The sequence below is a fragment of the Neophocaena asiaeorientalis genome, unplaced genomic scaffold, assembly GCF_003031525.2.
Source record: "Neophocaena asiaeorientalis asiaeorientalis breed wild unplaced genomic scaffold, Neophocaena_asiaeorientalis_V1.1 scaffold106, whole genome shotgun sequence".
In the NCBI taxonomy this organism is placed as follows: domain Eukaryota; kingdom Metazoa; phylum Chordata; class Mammalia; order Artiodactyla; family Phocoenidae; genus Neophocaena; species Neophocaena asiaeorientalis.
The window spans coordinates 4,227,692-4,247,691 of record NW_020172597.1 but is presented as its reverse complement, the minus strand read 5'-3'; the positions used below and the strand labels follow the sequence as shown (position 1 = coordinate 4,247,691).

The following is a 20,000-nucleotide window of genomic DNA, read 5'->3' as shown; positions in this document are numbered from 1 at the left end:
GTTTCCCACTCACCCACTGAACCTTCTCACTCAAAACCAAGCAGACAGTAGTCTGAATTTTCAGTTCAGTCATAGCACTCTCTCTAATCTTCGGCAAGTCCTAGCTCTAACACAGCACTGTCCAACAGAACTTTCTGCAACGGTGGAAATGTTCTATATTTGCTCTGTCCAACGTGGAAGACACTAGTCACTTGAAATGTGGACAGTGTGGCTGAGGAACTGAATTTTACATTTTATTAAATGTAAATTTAAGTAGCCACGTGTGGCTAGTGGCTACCCTCTTAAACAGTGTATAGAACATTTCCAACAATCCATGGGATGGAGAGCAATTATTTTCACATTTCAACTGAGAAAACTGAGGTTAAGTGGAGAGAGAAGAGACAGGATTTAAAAAGGGCTTTCCTAAAGAGCGAATAGTTTACTTGGTAAATGTGGAGGGAGGTTCTTACTGGATCATTTTGTAGCATTTCCTTTTTCATATGTCACTACTGCTTAGAAATCGTGATCTTTGGAAAAGCTTTTGACATATTTGAGCCTCATTTTGCTCATCTGTTTACATCTCCTTCATAAGATTTATACTAGGAACAAATGGTATAATTTCCTAAGCACTTTGTAAACAGTAGCATGCTGTACCATAACCTATATGCCATGTTATCAAATCCATTATTTACTGACTAGTACCTATCTACTCAACAAGGAGGTATGAAAGTATAAAATATAAGGTCTGTTCCCAAAAATCTTACATGAAAAAAAGGTAGTTCACACACAAGCATATAATATAAATTGTGAGATCATTTACCAAGACAGCAAGAATCCAAAAGAGGGTTTGCATCAAGAGGAGGGGGGCGGGGCATGGTAAGTAAGGAGAGAAAGGGTCAGTTATGACAACTTTTAGAAAAATATTGTCTGATGCTATTCTGATTTGTTCATCTGGTTGACTGAAAGAAAGAAGATGAATAGGGAAGCCTGATGGAGAAAGAATAACTGTTTTGTTCTTGCAGGAATCAGAGGTATGGCAAGTTGCTTGACGTGTCAGGGACACATCCAGGAAGCGGAGTCTAGAATGTTGTTGGATATATAGTACCATGTCAGGGCGAAATGACCTACTGATTTAGGAGCGACTGCTAATGATGTTAAACCCATAGTCTGCTAGTGACTGACCACAACCAGAATCTTTTCTAGAAAGGAATACAAATTACTCAGATAAGACTTGGGATTTTACTATAACAAGTTAAACATATGTCAGAACCCATTAAAGAATGATAACCAAAAACTTTTAGGAGAAAAATATGGTTGTGACAACCGAATCATTACCCAAGACTTCCTATACTAGATGAGATCCCCCTGTTACATGGCACCTTAGACTTTACTTTCAAAGCACTTGACACGATTAAGGTTATTTGTGCAATTTTGGGTTTAATATATCTTCCCTGACTATTGTAAACTCAAGGAAGACAAGGACAAAGTCCATTTTATTGACTACTGTATCCCTAGTGCTTGGTACTTAGCAGGCATTCGAATATTTTTAAGTAAATACAGAGTCCCCTAGAAGAATTCCAAGTATCTTTATAGCCTAAACTGGTCAATCATCAAGTGCCTATTACCACATTTGTGTACTCGTTTCTATAGAAGCTTTATAGGGTAGCTGTTAAGAGGATAGGCCTTCGGGAGTATAATGGATCTGGGTTCAAATTCTGGCTGTACTATTCACTAACTTTGTTACCTTGGGCAGGTTACTTAACTTGAGGCTCAATATCTTCATTGGTAAAGTGAGAGTAATTCCTACCTTGTAGGGCTACTGTAATGAGAATTTGATAATTTGTGTAAAAGAGGGCAACTATTATTTATAGTGATGTTTATGACCAAATGCAAGGTATTGTGGATCTCAATAGTATAATGTCCCTCCCTCAAAGAGAATCTAGTCTGAAAACCCATTTATTGTTTGACTCGCCTCTCGGCCGCCAGAACACCTCCAATGATGCATTTATCACCATGCGAGGTATCTCAGCCCACCTTTAGTGTCATCCATCCATCCATCCCTCAGTCACTTCCACTTTGTGCCCTATTAGGACTTCTTGACTTACACTGCAACTTATGATTTATGCAGTGCCTACTTTCAAAGCTTCACTAGGTTCTTCATTGTCCTTCAAACAAAATCCAAAATCCAGACCATAGTGACAGGCACTAAAATACCTGGCTCCTGCTGACCTATCCAATCTTCTCTCCTACCCCTTTCCCTTTTATTCTCTTAACTCTATAGCTCTACTAGATTTGTCAATGTCACTAACACACCAAGCTGTTATACCACAAAGCCTTGGCACATAATTGGATTATCCTAACTCCTATTATTTCTTCAGGTTTAAACATTGCTTCCTTTAAGGAAGATTTTCCTGTCCTCTTTTTTGGTTCCCTCAGTCAGGGCATCTTTTGTAGCACTTTTACTTAACTAATTTTTTGTAGTGTTTTGTTTAATGTCTGTCTTCCTGACTAGACTCTAATCTCCAGGATGCAGGAAATGTGCCCTGTCATGTTCAACATTCTCCCCAGAAGCTGGCAGAAGGTGTGTGCTTAGTAAATATCTGGCTATAGCTTTCCTATGCCTCTTGGCTTCTCTTTTCCAGGCTAAACCTGCCAAATACAGGTTGACAGGTTTTTAAATCTCCTGACTATCCCAGTTACTTCCTCAGAGAGGTTCAGGCCTCCAAATGCAGGCCGTCACAGGCTATATTTCTGCAAGTGTAGACAAAGCAGGCCTGCTAGCACAGTGGGCCACTCTTTGCAGACTCAGCTGTACATAATAGGAGGTCGTGTCCCGAATCAGGAGTAGAAAGCCGCGAGGCCTCACAGTCTACCATGGGGGTGAAGAGGGGACACCAAGCAACTTGTCTGATTTTCAGAAGTTTCTTTCCGGAAGAAAAACTGACTTTTCCATAAGTCACACGATATTCACAGAAACAGTAGTTTCTCCTTTCCACCTCTTTCTCAAATGAGTAACTGTCAACACTGGACATATGACTGGAGTTGGATCTGCATGACCTGGCTTTTTACCTATGCTTCAAACTTTATTTCCCACTACTCACTTTCACAAAAATTACAGCTTAATTACAGAACTGTGGTATTTGTGGTACTTTAAATACCACCTGCCACTTTCCATCTTTCTTCCTTCACAGTAAGTTCCCCTCCCTGACATTTTTCCAGTCAGATGAGATTGGAAACTGGGCTCCACCTCTTCCTAGCTTTATCAGCTAGGCAAGACACTTCATCCCTCTCCTAAGTTTTTATCTGTCAAATAAGAATACTAACAGTACTGACTTCATGGAGTTATGAAAATTCAACAAGGTAATTTTATGTAAAGTGCTAAAAAAAAAAGTGTAATTATCCTGCATTCTCACAGCACTTCCCACTTCGTATTCTGGGCCACTGCTTCTAGAACTTTTCTGTGCCTGTAAGTCATCTGGAGATCTTACTGAAATGCAGATTTTGGACCAGGAGGTCTGGACTTGACATTCTACATTTGAACAAGCTCCTAGGTGATGCCCATGCTGCTGATCCATGACCACACTGTGATTAAAATGTTTAAGCTACGCCAGCTCTCACATTAAAGCTCCATGATAGCAGATCCTGTAACAAATCTGCTTTGTTATTTTTATCTCCCAAAACATCTGGAATTATCTTTAAATATTTGGCTAATGACTAACTCTGTTGTTCTCCAGTGACTGTCCTTCACAGTGCAGGTCAAAAGTAGGTAAGCTGGGACAGGCTTCCCTGGTGGCGCAGTGGTTGAGAATCTGCTTGCTAATGCAGGGGACACGGGTTCGAGCCCTGGTCTGGGAGGATCCCACATGCCGTGGAGCAACTAGGCCTGTGAGCCACAACTACTGAGCCTGCGCGTCTGGAGCCTGTGCTCCGCAACGAGAGGCTGCGATAGTGAGATGAGAGGCCCACGATGAAGAGTGGCCCCTGCTTGCTACAACGAGAGAAAGCCCTTGCACAGAAACGAAGACCCAACACAGCAAAAATAAATAAATAAACTCCTACCCCCAACATCTTCTTTAAAAAAAAAAAAAAAGTAGGTAACCTGGGACCGAGGGGATAGGTTAGGGATGAAATCCCTAGGAAGGCTAATCACTAATGATTCGCTCTCTTTCACACATGTGCTCATGAACATGGGGAAACATGGAAGCAAGAGAATTCTGGGTAAAATTCAAGAATCAAAGTGTCTGGCATTCTCGACTTCCACCTATCATTTTAGGGGGCACAAACTCAGTGCTTCCAGGTCTGTGTCAGGGGTTGGGGACAAACCCCAAAGAGACATCAAGTAAAAATGACAGTACTAAAAACTTCAAAAATAACCCTCTGATCTTCTGTATTATCATATAATCACACATGCTGGTTTTTAACAGAACATTGTCTTCAATAAAGATCAAACGAAGCAAGCCGCTACAACTGGAACAGAAAATGATCTTAGGGTCATCTTAAAGCAAACCTTCAATTGGGTTCTGAAAATTAGGGTTTGGTTCCACTGCAAATGGACTCACTTGGTCCTTCCAGGAGGTAGGAGTTAGAGGTGGTTGAATGGATATAGTTGAGTGTATTTTATTTTGGCTGAACTGGGCGGCATGTGGGATCTTAGTTCCCTGACCAGGGATTGAAACTGCCCCCTGCAGTGGGAGTGCAGAGCCCTACTCACTGGATGACCAGGGAATTCCCCTTTATTTTTATTATTTTAAAATTTTATTTTTGGCTGCGTTGAGTCTTCATCGCTGCGTGCGGGCTTTCTGTAGTTGCAGCGAGCCGAGGCTACTCTTCGTTGCGGTGCGCGGGCTTCTCGTTGCGGAGCACGGGCTCCAGGTATGCAGGCTTCAGTAGTTGTGGTGCACGGGCTCAGTAGTTGTGGCTCGCAGGCTCTAGGGTGCAGGCTCTGTAGTTGTGGCTCACTGGCTTAGTTGCTCCGCGGCATGTGGGATCTTCCTGGACCAGGGCTCGAACCCATGTCCCCTGAACTGGCAGGCGGATTCTTAGCCATTGTGCCACCAGGGAAGCCCTCCCCTTTATTTTTAAATTTTTACAATTTTTTTTTTGGCTGGATATAGTTGAGTCTTAAATAAATTAGCAGCTTTCTCTTGGTCTGATGTAAAAATCTCTAGTATTAGGAATTTTTTAAATGAGGCCTCTGGTTATTTCTCATGCTCAGATCACAGATAAGGACCTTTCAAAATCATCACCTACACCGCCTCACTTCGTAAGTGAGGAAACTGAAGCCCACAGAAGAAATCAGCCAAAGATCCCAAAGGAGTCAGGAGTGACCTCAACCTCTCAGATGTTCTACTGTCACTTTTTCTTTCAACAGAATCTTGTTTGAGAATCCTGTTACCTACTACGACCTGAGCCAAGGAATGACTTGGGCTTGGGGGGTGCTTCAGACTCTTAGGGTGAGGAGGTGGCAGAATGAAATCCCTGAAGAGCTGATAAAACAAGGTTTAAGGGTTAGAGAAAAGATCTTAAAATCTTAACCAGAGGCATAAGAAAGGGGTATTAGGAGTATGAGTCGTTCCATTGCTAGCTAATGAAAGTGGCTGCAAACTTTAAAAGGAACAGAGAATAAAGCTGCTGTATTTATAAGAAAACATTCCATCCTCTTCCCCCAAATCCATTTCTTCCTTTTGTAGTCCCACCTCAATTGGTTGTATCACTACTGAACCTTAAGTTTTCCTCAAAACGTTTTCTTCACCCTCCAACATCCAATAATCCTCTTGAATTTTTCAATTTCGTCTACTCATCCCTCTGCTGCAGTTGTCAGTACAGACTCTCACCAAGTTTGCCTCAATTACTTCAACAGTCTTAATATCTACTGTTTCAATTCTCAGCCCCTGAAATCACACTCATTTCAAGTTATCTATAGATTATTAACATGAATGTTTTGTTTAAAATTCTTCAAAGGCTCTCAGCTGCCTATGGACTCAAGTCAAAGTCCTTAGTGTTCATGGTTTGGTTCCTGCCTATCTCTACAATAATCTCATCCGCTCCAGTGCTCCCCTTTTACTGACAGCCTATCAAATTATTTGTAGTTGCCTGGAAACATGACTTTACATCTCTGAATTTGCTGTGCCCTTCACATTATGTTCGGCATACGCTCTCCTTTCTACCTGGACAACTCCTGGACATCCTCTTCTGGGAGCTATCTTGACTCCCAGAGTTAATTATTCTGTCTCGGAATTTTCTTTCCACAAAAATTTTAAGACAATAGTCATTCAAAAGGAAGCTTCATCTGAATGGTTTGGTTAATAAGAAACAAAAAACTACTGGGGTAAAATATAAGTGCACATTCCAGAAAATATAAGTGCAATTCCAATTTATGTGTGGCATGAAAACTCATTATGACTAAACAAAAAATGGGTGAAAAATTGTAATTTATTGAAACTCAACTCAAAAAATATAAGATGCTGTAGTGTACAATATATTACACAGAGCACCCTCAGGTGCACATTCAAGTCAAGTAAGAACATATCCCTTTCCCTAGCCCTCCCACCCTGGGATCTTAGTATTTGTTCCATATACAATCATGCACACTTAATTTGAAAAAGGAAGCCCCAATATATTTTGATGTATTAATTAGCACCAAACAAGAATACAGTTCCATTTTTTTTTAATAAACAAACAAAAAAAAACCAATCAATAAACCAACTGGAGAGCTAATGGACTCAGCCAATACTGCTGACATAGATATTATACATTCATGTAAATACACAGCCTATTCTACCCTAAACAATGGTGTGGCTGGTTCTCAGCCTTTGTTCGAGTTGGCAATTGTCCCCATGTTGCAGTGTTGGAGCCAGTCTGTTTCTAAAACAAAATTGCTATTTAGGAACTTCCTACACAAAGCTCATCTGTCTTTTTTGTTGGAAACAACTCTAAAATTGGTGTGGAAAACTTAGATCTTTCAAGGACAACCACTGGCCGAAGATAATGAAGCTGTTTTAAGGCGAGTTCTCCACAGTCTGTTAATGCTTTGTCCAATACGACCCTCAGGTTTTCCAAGGGAGGAACTGTTGTCGTTTCAGCTACTATTAAAGGTGGGATTGCAGTCAGGTTCTCGTGAATTGCAGAGTCACTGGAAGAATGAGGTATGTCAACTTCAGGGTCATTGTCATTCACCATATTATTTGCCATAACACTCCCTGTTAAGTCATTACTGGGTTGTGAAGAATTACTTAATGGTAAGTGCTCTGAAGGCTCCCAGTCATCAAAATCATCTTCTTTCTCTTCACTTTCCTGAATAAATTTCAGAAATGAAGATTCAAATCCCATGGGTTTGTAAGTCTTCAAATCAAATGACCTGGGATGTGGATGCTTCCTAAAATTCTCTTTTGGGACATGGGTTGAATTTTTTACAGTGTTTTCTTGCCCTGAACTTTGCTGCCCGGTTTCTGAGTCTTTGATCCTTGGTAAAGGCAGCTGGAAACTTGTGAAATAAGTCCCACTTTCAGTCCCATCAGGATTAGGTATGGAATTTTCTATTTTACAAGGAGGAGGCTGAACTGTGTTACACTGTTCCAAAGAAGTGGTTTCTGAACTATGGTTACATTTCAAAGTTCCTCTGTAGAGCAGAGTATCTGCATCAAAAACCGGGTTGCTTTCTGTACATCCTTTCTGACCTCCATCCCTTTCACCTGGATAAAGGGAATCGGCGGTCTGGACAGGTATGCTACTGTCACCTGGGGAATGGCTGTGCTTTGTGAGCTCTGATTCACAGCTTCTATCTTCTTCTTTCTTTATACAGGGCTCTGCTTCAGAAGGGGGCTCCTCCTTAATTTTGGTACCGTACTTAACACAAACGACAAGATTTTCCATCTGTTGCTCTAAATAGGCACTACTCATCTGATGGGTACGTTTGTAATGCCTCACTATGCTGCTCTCCAACTTCACCACAGATAAGCATCCCTGAACCATGCAAGGGTACTGCGTGTGCTCAGAATGCTCCACACACATATGGAGGGCTTCAGCTCTTGTTTTAAAACTAATCGGAGCTTTCTTTTCTTTGATTAAGCCACATTTTTTAGCCTTAGCATTAAACGATCTCCTGGTAGTCTGATGTTCATGCCCCTGAGGGTGAGTTTTTTGACACACCTTTTCACTCCTTAGTAGCCTTTCATTGGCCACTTTCTGGCTTCTAAACAGATCATCATAATAGTCCTTATGTCGATAATATACATGTTGAGAATAATTACTGCGATGGGTGAAAATCTGGCCACAGCCATTAAGATCACAATGAATTTCATAATCTGAATGTATTTCTCCTTCAATATTATGCTGTTCCATCAAGTGGTGCTTCAACTTGCTGAATGTATAAAAAACAGCAGGGCACTGAGGCTGGTTACAGGAAAACCTGGCCGCTGACTCTGCTTCAGAAAGCACTTTCGGCTCTTCAATGTGGTCTAGGTTATGAGAGTCACTACAGTGCTTAGCAAGAGCTTTAGAACACAGGAAACGCTTGTTACATTCCTTATATTTGCAAGCAAATATCTTTTTGCATTTGACAAGTTCCCTTTTGGTTCTCGCTTTGTCTTTCTCTAAACATAACTGTTCTTTGTTGTATTGATGTACAGTCCTGTAATGGCGAATCAAGCCTTTTAGATTGGTGAATGAGGAGTTGCAAGTTTTATGGATACAATGGAATGGTTTGTGGTATTTATTCAAAATATAGCAGAGATTTCCTTTAGCAACAGTTCTCCTGCTACCTCTCCCCTCTCTTCCTTCTCCTTCTTCTCTATGGCTACCTATTGGTGATGATATATCAGATGTTTTACTTTCTGTTTCTTCGCAGGATGACTCCAAATCTGTTTCTGAACTGCATTCATCCTTTTTAGAATGACAGTGTGGCTTCTCAGAGTTACTGTTGGGATCACCTCCAAGTTCCACGGAACAATCACCTTTCAACCTGTCTACTGAGCATGGGCCTTCATGATCACATTTTTCATTATCTAATAGTTTCTGAGTTACTCTGTCACTGCCAATTTGATGTTTATTTTTATAATGAATCCTAAGGTGTGTTTTTCTCGTAAATGACCTTTGGCAGATATGACACTGGAACGGGGAATACCGATGTTGAAACATGGTTAGCTGAAGGACTTTTTCTTTTGAGTAATTATGTTTTTTAAGATAATGCATTAACAAAGCCTCTCTGGTCACAAATTCATATTTGCATCCTTGAAGCTCACAGAAAAAAGGCTTGGCTGCCAGCTGTGCCAGGTACTGACTTGGCATATTTTCATCTTGATTCTGAAAATTAAGGTCTGAGATTGTAGGTGACACCGCTTGAAGAGACTTAGCACCACTGGATGGGTACCCCTGCAATGACCCTGAGAAAGATCCATGTGTTATTGAGTTTTTCAAGCTTAAATGCTTCAAGCGTAACAGAAGTTCCAACATGGTATCCTCTGTACACGGCCTTTTAGAAGCACAAATGGTGGCTTCTGAGGAATAACCCTGATGTTCTCGTTTACATTTAGTATGAATATTGTGATCTAGACCTTCATCTGGGGAGTCACTGTTTGTATCTGAGCTAGGTTTAGGTTCTGTATCAAACTTTTCAGTTGTTGGATTATGTTCATTACCCAAACAGGGAAAGAGATCTTTTGTCTTTACCTTTTTGGGTTTGAAATGGTATGGATGAACCTTCCTTAGATGCTTCTGCATGCCTCTTGCGTTTTTGTACGTGGAACCACAGCCATCAAAACCACAGGTAAACTTAGTCCCATCAAAACAAACTGCCACATTGGAACATTTTTCTTTTAAACCGGAGGGCACAAAGACTTTCTCGTGAGACAATAATATATCTTGCATGGTTTCAGAGTGATCCAGTGTGTCAATTAACTCTTCATTCATGGAAGCTGAAGAGCTATGACTTAACTGATCACTAGAATTACTGTCACTGTTTTCTTTCAGATTTTCTGCAGTTTCTATTTGAGAACTAGCTGATCCTGCACAGAAAAGAAGATCCTCTGGTAAATGTGATTTATCAGTTTGGTCAAGTAGGTGGGGCTGATCAATACAATCTTGCTTGTCACCTGCTGCAGGCTCAAGTTTCACTGATTTCTTCACATCGCCATTTGAACTTTCGACATTATGCATTGAGAGGTGATTCTGGTATTCAATTTTGGAATAATAGAACTTTTTACAGCCAACGAAGTTGCATGTGTAAGATGCATCCCTAAAGTGTTGTGCTTCATGGTGGTAAAGCTGTCCCAAGTCACTGAAAACAATATTACAGCCATTTAATTCACATTTATAACGCAGATCATCATGTTTTTGTTTATGGTTAAGCAGTTCATTCACTGATCCAAACCTAGCATAGCAATCTATAGATACACACATATAAGGCTGAGGACCACAATGCACTTGTTCATGCTCCCGCAGGTGAAAAGCAGACATGAAATGTCGTCGACAGTAAGTACACTTCTCTCTTCTATTTTTCATATCTAAGTAGTGCTTGGCATTTTCATCATTATTTTGGTGTTCAGCTTTAAGATGCACACTTAAGTATTTAAACTGCTTAAACACACGGGAACAGTCTGTGCCAGGACATGGGTACAAATCTCTGTCTTGCAGGTGGCAATCTTCTAATTTGCTGAATGTGACATACTCATGTGACTCTCCTTTGGCTTGTTCATTCAATGACTGACCTTGCTCTAGTGTTGCAGAAGGGCTCTTGGGACAAACTCCCTTCTGAGAGCCTTTCAACAGTAACTTCTTTCTAGAGCGGTCCCTTCTGCTTGGTGGCATTTTAACATGTTCCATCACATGAGGAACAAATATTTCTTTTCTCTTGAATTTTTTAATACAAACCGGACAGGTGTAAATTCCATCTTCCATATGCATCTTAGAATGATGAAGAATCCTGGCCTCTATACATTCCCGCTTACATAACAAACAGAAAAATTTATACTGAAGCCATCTCTGGTATCTTTCAGAAGAACCAATGGGTTTTTTGTCTCTTTTCTCCTTTTGGTGATCTGTCAGATCTCTTCTTCTATATTGTTTATCTTCTTTACTTTCCTCATAATCACTAAGAAATGACTCTAAAACATCTGTGTCATTAATAGACAGTTCATAGCCACTTAGGTCATCATCAGAATCTGAGGCTTCTTGTCCCAAAAGTTGGTGGCAGTGTCGTTTTAAAGTTTTCCAGTCCCAAAATTCAGGATCAAAAGGCCAGTGGGCTTTTAAAGCTAGTAAAAGCTCACATCGGAGAGAATTCGGAACTGGTGCATTTTCTTCATCAAATTTTTGATCTGGTTGAGAATACAGTTCTTCCAACATATTAAATCCATCCAAACTGGGTTCAATTAAGAATTCTGTAAGCTGACAGGCTCGTCTAACTTCTAAGTCTTCTGGTAAAAGACAAGCAATTGTTTTACAAACTGATGCCTTCATTTCTTCATCCTCACTTGATCTGAGTTGAAGAGCTCTGACACATAGTAAAATCGACACCCCAAGACCAGCATCTTGTGCCTGTTAAGAAAAATAGGGAAGAAAAGGTTTTTTTTCCCCAGTTTGGAAACATTACATAACTTTCACTGATAAGACACACAGATACACACATACACACACACACACACACACACACTTACTTCTTAAAACTTAAAGTTCTTAAATCTTTCTTCCTGCAAGTTACATTTAGATCCTCCTTCTTTCAACACGCAAAGGACTGGATTAGATGTTACAACCATGAACAACAACAATGTACATTTATAGAGTATCCAACTTTATAAGGCACTGCATATTAAAGCAGTCCTTAACCCTCAAGGAATTTATCTGTGTGCCAAATGTATAAAAGCACATAAATTCAAAGGAGCTCAGTCAGGATAAATAAGGTCACTGAAGGATTCAAAAAAGAATTGTCTCAAGCTGGGCAGGAAGGATAGGGCTTAAATAAATGGGTGCAAGAGGAAACACATGTATAAAAGTGAGTCTAAGATTGAATTCGATTTAAAAAACTCATATGTCTATGTCATGAACAATTGGGTGTTTTCAAAACCTCAAGGCTTAGAATAAACGATCCTTTCCATTTCCTCCTAAAAGAATTAATACTCTACAGTTACAGGTATACTGAAATCTCAGTTTCCCATGGAAAAACAACAGAAAATTTCTCTATTAGCAGGAGGTTCTCAGAAATCAGTCAAAAAATCACAAAAAAGATCTGGTTGTATATGATAAAAGGTAAGTGCATTTAAGATGATTCTTTCATGTGAGAGGCTGAAAGGGTGCGTGAAAATAATATAAACCAAGAAAAGGAGGATCTTATGGCAGAGTGGCTTAAAATACGGTACTTAAGAGCACAGAACTTTGAGTATGACTCTGACTGACTTTGAACCCCAGCTTCACTACAGTGAGAAGTTTTTAACTCCTCTAAGCCTCAGTTTCCTCATCTGTACAATGATAATTATAGTGGCAGTATTGGATTTTCCTCCTAATGCTGTTATAAAAATGAAATAAGGTAACCCAAAATGAGTATTACAATGTTGGAACATAGTAAATATTCAACAGAACCCCATAAAATATTTGAGGATAAATTCCACTGTTCAAACATCAATTTGCTAAGCAATTATTCTCGTTGGGCACCATTCTAAATGCTGAGAACACAAAGAAATAATTGCTATCAATTTACAGACTCCTTACTACATCCTAGGCACTATTCTAAATAAACTTTTTGCATACATCATCCTCATTTTATAGATGAAGAAACCAAGGCTCAGAAAATTAGTTGCCAATGTCACCAGCTAGTGAACAGAGGAGCAAGAATTTAAACTTAAAGCATCTTTTCCCAGCGTCTGAGTCTTAACCACTTCACACTCTATACCAATTCCAAAGTTAATTGACTTGGCGATATCCCACATGCCCTTGATACAATATGCCAAGGCACTTCTTCAGCTTCCTGGTTTAAAACCTATCAAATCATTCATATCTATCAGTTTCTTCAAAATTCAGCTCCACATTCCATATCCTAATTCTAATTTATTCATCACTCCTTTAACAAGTAACTTCTTGGTATATCTGTTCAGAATGTATAATGGTAGTTATTTTCTTTTTGAAAAGTGTTCTTAATGATTTCACAAATTTTACGATTCCAACTACATTAGGCTGTTTAAGAAACAACACACATTCTTTGCTGTTTATCTCACAGTCTTCCAAAGGGGTTAAGTAACTTGTTAAGAACCTATGATTTTAAAACTTAACAGACTTTCTCCAAAAGTCACGCATCTCTAATTTTCAGCTTCTTTATTACTAAAGAGAAAGGATTAAACTAAATAAAGTCATGTTTTGCAAAACAGTACTACTTTTATGTTCCACCAAAAAGGGCCCTAAGGCCAAATAAACTGGCTTCAAGATTATCCCTCTTCTTATGCCTTCTACTTCAAATATAACCACATCCACATCCTTTCTTCTGTCATACTATTTTTGAAGTCTTGAGAGAGACCCTGGATTCTCTAAAGTCATCCCTTCCAATATGACTTTCTCAAGTCACAGAATCAAAATTTAACAACTGAGCACTTTTAATTGATCATTTGGTTTAAGCTCTTTGTTTACAGGAAACTGAAGCCCAGAACATAAGGAGGTTCTATTACAAGGCCCTCCTTCCGCAAGAGACCCAACGCCCACAAAAGCTTTTCAGCATCATTAACCTTTTCCTTCGCAAGGTTGCTAGCTGTGCTAATATCGTTTCACCTCTTCTTTTACAAAAACAGAACACCTGGTTTTATCTGGTTACAGTCACCTGGAATAATCAAATAATCAACATATCGCCTAGCTTTCCCCTGCAGCTAGATGTAACCGTGTCTCTGTGTGTGTGTGTGTGTGTGTGTGTGTGTTGGAAGGAGTGGGGGAAAAGGTGTGTCATAGTGTGGTTTGCTCTCCACTCCACTTCTCGCTATCTGGAATGGAGACATTATAGCTGGGATTGGAATATGAGATGGAAGCTAAGTGTTAACAGCAGATAAAAGGAACCTGGATTTCTGATATGTGGAGCCATGAGAGCAACCCTGGCCTGTCTACCTGGGTTATCTACCTGTATAGGAGAGGCAGAAACTTCTATCTTCTTTACACCGCCATCGCTGTCGGATATCTACCATTCACAGTAGAACTACATCCCAACTGATACAGGTTAGATCACCTCTCTTTTAAAAAGCTAGAGGTTAAGTCTCTCAATTTGAAAAGAATTCCACATTCACTCCCCTTCCACCTACCAGTCCATAACTTTCCTACCCTTCAGGACAAATATAAACAAGGATTACAGTGGAAAATGTCCTAGACTGAGATGAAAAAGAAATGGGTTTTGGTTATACAAATGGACAGCAAATTCCTTGGTCTGTGTCAGAAGCCCACCTTCCCTAATGCTCTAGCATCTTTCCCATTTTTTGTGGTTCCTTGAGGTAAACAGAAATCTAAGATGACTCCCACTGACCTTCACTTTTGTATAATCTCCTTGCTTTGAGTATAAGCAGAACCTATAAATATCATTCCTATAATTATGTTACGTTACATGGCAAAAGGGACTTTGCAGATGTAATTAAAGCCTCAAATCCACTGATCTTAAGACAAGTGGATTACCTAGACCTGACCTAATCACTCAAGCCCTTTAAATCTAGATCTGGAAGTCAGAGGTAGAGGAGGTCAGATTTGAAGAACTCCTAGTGCCTTTGCTGGATTGAAAATGAAGGAATGGCATGAGGGTGGCTTCTAGGAGCTGAAAACAGACTGTGGCTGACAGCCAGCAAGAAAATGAGGACTTCAGCCCTATAACTGAAAGGAACTGAATTCTGTCAACAATAAAAATGAGCTTAGAAGTGGATTTTCCACAGAGCCTCCAGATAAAAACTCAGCCTGGCCAACACCTCAATTTCAGCCTTGTGATACTGAGCAGTGAACCATGCCACACTGTGCTGGACTTCTGCCCTACAAAACTGTGAGCTAATAAATGGGTGTTAACTGAAGTGCTAAGTTGTGGTAATCTGTTAAGCAGCAACAGAAAATTCATACTTCCCTTAAAGATTGGGAAAAAAACAACAACTTTTTAAAGGCCAGTTGTACCACTAATTTTTTTTTAAACAAGGCAAGTTCTGTAATTACTTGAACATGTTCTCTATGAGATAGGAGACACAACTTCATTTGCAGTGATTAGAAATAATTATCACCTAGCTTATCTGACCATAAATTTGCTTCAGACAACTTTTACCTTTTCCTGTCTTCACTGGAGAAGACTAGATACACGTATTTCAAATAAAGTATAGGATATGGAAGGTTACATTAAAGGAGATGGGAGGTATCAAAGATACAACCCATAAAACATACACATAAACGATTACAGATATGGGTATATAGAGATCTCAGTCATGAGTAGGTATTAAAAACAAAACAGAAACAGAACATAGCACAAGAATCATCTCAAATCTCCAGGCTGGCAGTCTTAGCATACATTTATGGGGCTGAACTAAAAAAACAAGGCACTTCATTTCATTTTAGGAAATATTTATTTCTTTAAGAAAAACAAAAAACGAAAAAAACCTAACTTGTTTCCTAATTTGCACAGTTTATAATTTGTGTACAGTCGATTCTGGAACTGTTCTGTTAGTCCAAAACCTAGAGAATCTATCACTCCATCCTGAAGGAGCTGAAAAATACAATTTTACTTTCTTTCTTTGTAATTATTATGTTAATTTGCAAACAAACATGCCTGTATAAAATACAGAACACTGTTCTAGGAAAAGGAGATATAGGGTGGTTGAGGTGACAGCCAAGAAACATAATCTTTCCCTCCTCCAGTGGTCTGTCAAGTCAATCACTATTTCCCATGAAAAAAAATTGCAGATTCCTAGGAAGTAAGTCTGTAGAAACAGCTAGATATGTCCCACTCCATAACCTTATTAAACCCCATTATTTCTCATTTTCCCTTATTTAAAAGGAGTTTCCTGAGAAGTTATCTCCCCACTCATTTCTTCCCTCCACAACAATCAGCATAAAAAGCATAAACTACTCACTTCAGTTTGTATAACTCTAATCAGGCAAAATAAATGCTGCTGTGTTTTAGCTATGACACCAAACTGACGACAGCGCTCCAAAAAAGTGTCTATAGAAGGATCGATTCTTCTTTGCAGTTTACTCCAAAAGAGAGTCAATTCCCTATAAAAAGAAAGATTATGGTAAAACATTTAAAGCAACTGGTATTTGCTACCCCAATTTTTTGGTTTGTGAAAAAAAGGTGACAGTAAGTAAAACCTAGAAGAAAAAAACTGTCTATATTCTGCTTCCTCTCAAACTAGTAAAATTATTAAGAAGAATCCTCCTTGAAAATTCCCCCACTTCTTTCTTCTTTGTACCTGGGCAAAAATAAAAACAACAAAAGACTACTTCCTTTATGCTGACATTTTCAAAGACTTACTTAGATCCCATCTTGTTCCAAAAGGTTTTACCCCTTACATTGGTAATTATACTGACTGAATTAAGCCCTGTCCTAGTGGGCAAGGATCATCAGACATCAATACTCTGCCAACAAAGTGTATACAACTATGAAATATTCTAATGGTATAGTACTTCACCACGTTAATCTCATGGGCCCTTTCCATCTCTAAAATGTCATGATGCTACTTAGGCCTGTATCTTGGAATGATAATATCTTAAGTATTACTAATAAAATTATTAAAATGGCACTCTTGGAAATGGCTAAAATACAAGAATCCCACAAATATTCATTATGAAAACTAAGGAAAGCTTGAAATGAGTAAGTTAAATAAAAGTACTGAATGGGTTAAGAGAAAACTCTAAAGGAAAAGCACTAGAAACTGAACAAATGCCCAGAATAGAAATGCTAATGTTAATATGAAATGTGAATTCAAGGAAAGTTCCTTAGCAAAACAGAAGAGAATGTTATCACTTTAAAAAACGCGACTGGGGACTTCCCTGGTGGGGCAGTGGTTAAGAATCCACCTGCCAATGAAGGTGACACGGGTTCGAGCCCTGGTCCAGGAAGATCCCACATGCCACGGAGCAACCAAGCTTGTGCGCCGCAACTACTGAAGCCTGCACACCTAGAGCCCGTGCTCTGCAACAAGAGAAGCCACTGCAACGAGAAGCCCGCGCACTGCAGCCAAGAGTAGCCCCTGTTTGCTGCAACTAGAGAAAGCCCTTGTGCAGCAACGAAGACCCAAGGCAGCCAAAAATAAAATAAATAAATTTATTTAAAAAAAATTTTTAGGGCTTCCCTGGTGGCGTAGTGGTTAAGAATCTGCCTGCCAACGCAGGGGACACGGGTTCGAGACCTGGTCTGGGAAGATACCACATGCCGCGGAGCAACTAAGCCCATAAGCCACAACTACTGAGGCTGCGCGTCTGGAGCCTGGAGAGGCCGTGACAGTGAGAGGCCCGCACACCGCGATGAAGAGTGGCCCCCGCTCACCGCAACTGGAGAAAGCCCTCGCACAGAAACGAAGACCCAACACAGCCAAAAATAAATAAATATATTTTTTAAAAAAAAGTTTTAAAGTGACTCTTTTCTGTACAACCTCAATGGATACTGTGTATTTGTTAAATGATTTCCATTAAAAAATAATATTATTTTCACAAGCCAGTTTTAGAACACTAATATCCTATTATTGCTATTAACACAGACTATTCCAGGAAACGATACAAACCCAAAGCTTAAGAAATGAATACACCTCTTTTTATAATAGATTTAAAAACAAACATGTTTAACAGAACGTATTTTCTTATATTTTTAAGGAGGTAACTGGGATTCTCATATGGTAAAATTCTTACGCAGATATAAAACTTGCTTCAAAGATTGAAACAAAAACATGTCTCAAGACATATATGATTAAAGCTTATAATGATGGAAAATTTGAGCTATATATAACAAGTAAAATTAACTTAAAATGCCTTTAAATATTTGTGTTTGGTGACTAGCATTGCCTTCCTAACCAGAAAAAGTAAAAACTGAGAACAGCTACCAAGCAGGCAAGTAACTGGGATGACTGTTCATTTTTAAACTTAGAAGACTGCTTCATTCACATGTAAGCATGTTACTTATAAAACTTTAGAGAATAATGCAAAGTTCTGAATAACAAAGGAAATGGAGAATTACATATGCTCTCAGATAAAGTAAGTACCTACCAAAATATATGTGAAATCTATGCTATCTGAAAAGAACAAAATTATCAAAGCTAGTAAAACCTGATTATGAAGATAAAAGGGTAAAGGATATCTACTATCTAAAACTCACCAGCTGGCTACAAGTTTAAAGTTAGGCAAATCTGATAAAGTGATAAAAGGCAGGTTGAGAATTAAAGTCTCTCAAAATGATTTTTTAAAAAAAATCAGAATGTCTAGGGCTTTATTCCAAATTTAATATTTCAAACTCTAGTTAACTCCAAATAACCACGATCAAAAAAGAACATTTCTATCATGTGTTTTATATCTGTACATTTATTTCCACAGTTACAACTGAGTGATTTAAAACTATTACCAAAACAAACTAAAACTACTATTACCCACCCAAACATACAAACATGCCTGACACCATGAAAACTGGTGGATTACTAGTGAGAATGCCAAGATGTCACTTTAATCATCCATTCAAATCTGCACACTGGAACACTGAAACCACCAACAGCAACTTATAGCCTCCTGGATCATACATGCACTAGGACAATACTTCTTCAACCACTACAATGATGTGATTTTTTAAAAAATGGACCACGATTAAAGAATGTATTGAAAATGATTCTACTATATGGATGCTTCAGATGATTTACTGCACCCTCAAATTAGCCCACCGCCTACCTCAAGACAACAAATTATATACAAATTCATAAAAATTGGAGAGGAAATTTAGTTCTATTAATAGTAGGAAACACATTTTGGTAGACATCTAGCTACCAAGCAAGAACCTTAAACTGCACTGTTTCTGCAAAGCAGGAGGCCCACAATGTCAAACTGTGATCTAGAATTTAGGTATTTTAGAAATGAGGCAAAGAAAACTTTGTGGAATTAAGGAATGACCACTCCCTAAAGAGGGCTCCTGCAAATACAGATGATTCTCATGACTTCATTTTTCCTCTAAAAAATTCAGTTAAATAAAACATGAATGGATATCTGGATCTGGTCTTCGCCAGGTGCTGGGGACTGAATTGTAAATTAGACAACATACATGACAACCCTGGTATATCACAGTCTAGTTGGGAGAGAAGCGACACGAAATTACATCTGAAGAAACACAAACATACAACATAAAAGATTTAAAGCTCAGAGGTGTTACAGAAACCAAAGGTCAACCTATCAAATACTCACTGAAAGCTTAGTGTAGAGGTTTAAGGTTCAACTGTATCATTTTATTTTAAAGAAGCAGCAGCAATTACACATCTGTATGTACACTGTCCCATTCAAAAGGGTTATCTTTCTCACTTGCATGGCTACTCTAATTATGTTACCACTGCTAGACAAATATAGGGAACTCATTCCTCCAGCACTTCTTTGATTTTTGCAAATATCTTTCGGGGTTAAGCTTAATGAATAAACTGAGTGATATACATTTTGAGATCAGTAATATGGTAATTGCTATAAAGTAATGATATATTTTATTGTAATTTGTAAATGTCTCTGAAGGAAATTTAAAAGAATAAAAAACTGTTTTGGGTGATAGTTACATAGTTTACCTTTCAAATATCTTCAATGGTGACCAAATTCGAGAATGACACTTAATAAATTCTAATATGTGTATTTAAAATAAGTGCCTGCTTTTATTATCATATTCCAACTTTACTGTCATCAATAAAATACCAATTAATAAAAAATTTTTTTCTTTTCTAGACAAATACTCCCAAATAGCCTACTATCTTCAACACAGGACACCTCTAGCACAACAAAAGAATCTATCCTATTTGAACAGAATTCCTGGGACTCATTTTCCTTAGTAAAATTCACTGTTTTAATGTTATGGCTATGCTAACTCC

The 20,000-nt window shown here is 38.7% G+C and overlaps 1 protein-coding gene across 1 annotated transcript in view; it reads right to left on the bottom strand.

The window, feature by feature from the left end:
* Positions 1 to 6,629: 6,629 nt before the first annotated feature.
* The window catches only part of RLF (RLF zinc finger), a 78,716-nt gene continuing 65,345 nt past the window's right edge, over positions 6,630 to 20,000 (bottom strand). The window contains exons 7-8 of the mRNA XM_024738770.1: positions 16,035 to 16,176; positions 6,630 to 11,511 (exon numbers count right to left, since the gene is read on the bottom strand). Of these exons, the coding sequence (XP_024594538.1) occupies positions 6,862 to 11,511; positions 16,035 to 16,176 (4,792 nt within the window). The 3' untranslated portion in view covers positions 6,630 to 6,861. The remainder of the gene's footprint in view (positions 11,512 to 16,034; positions 16,177 to 20,000) is intronic.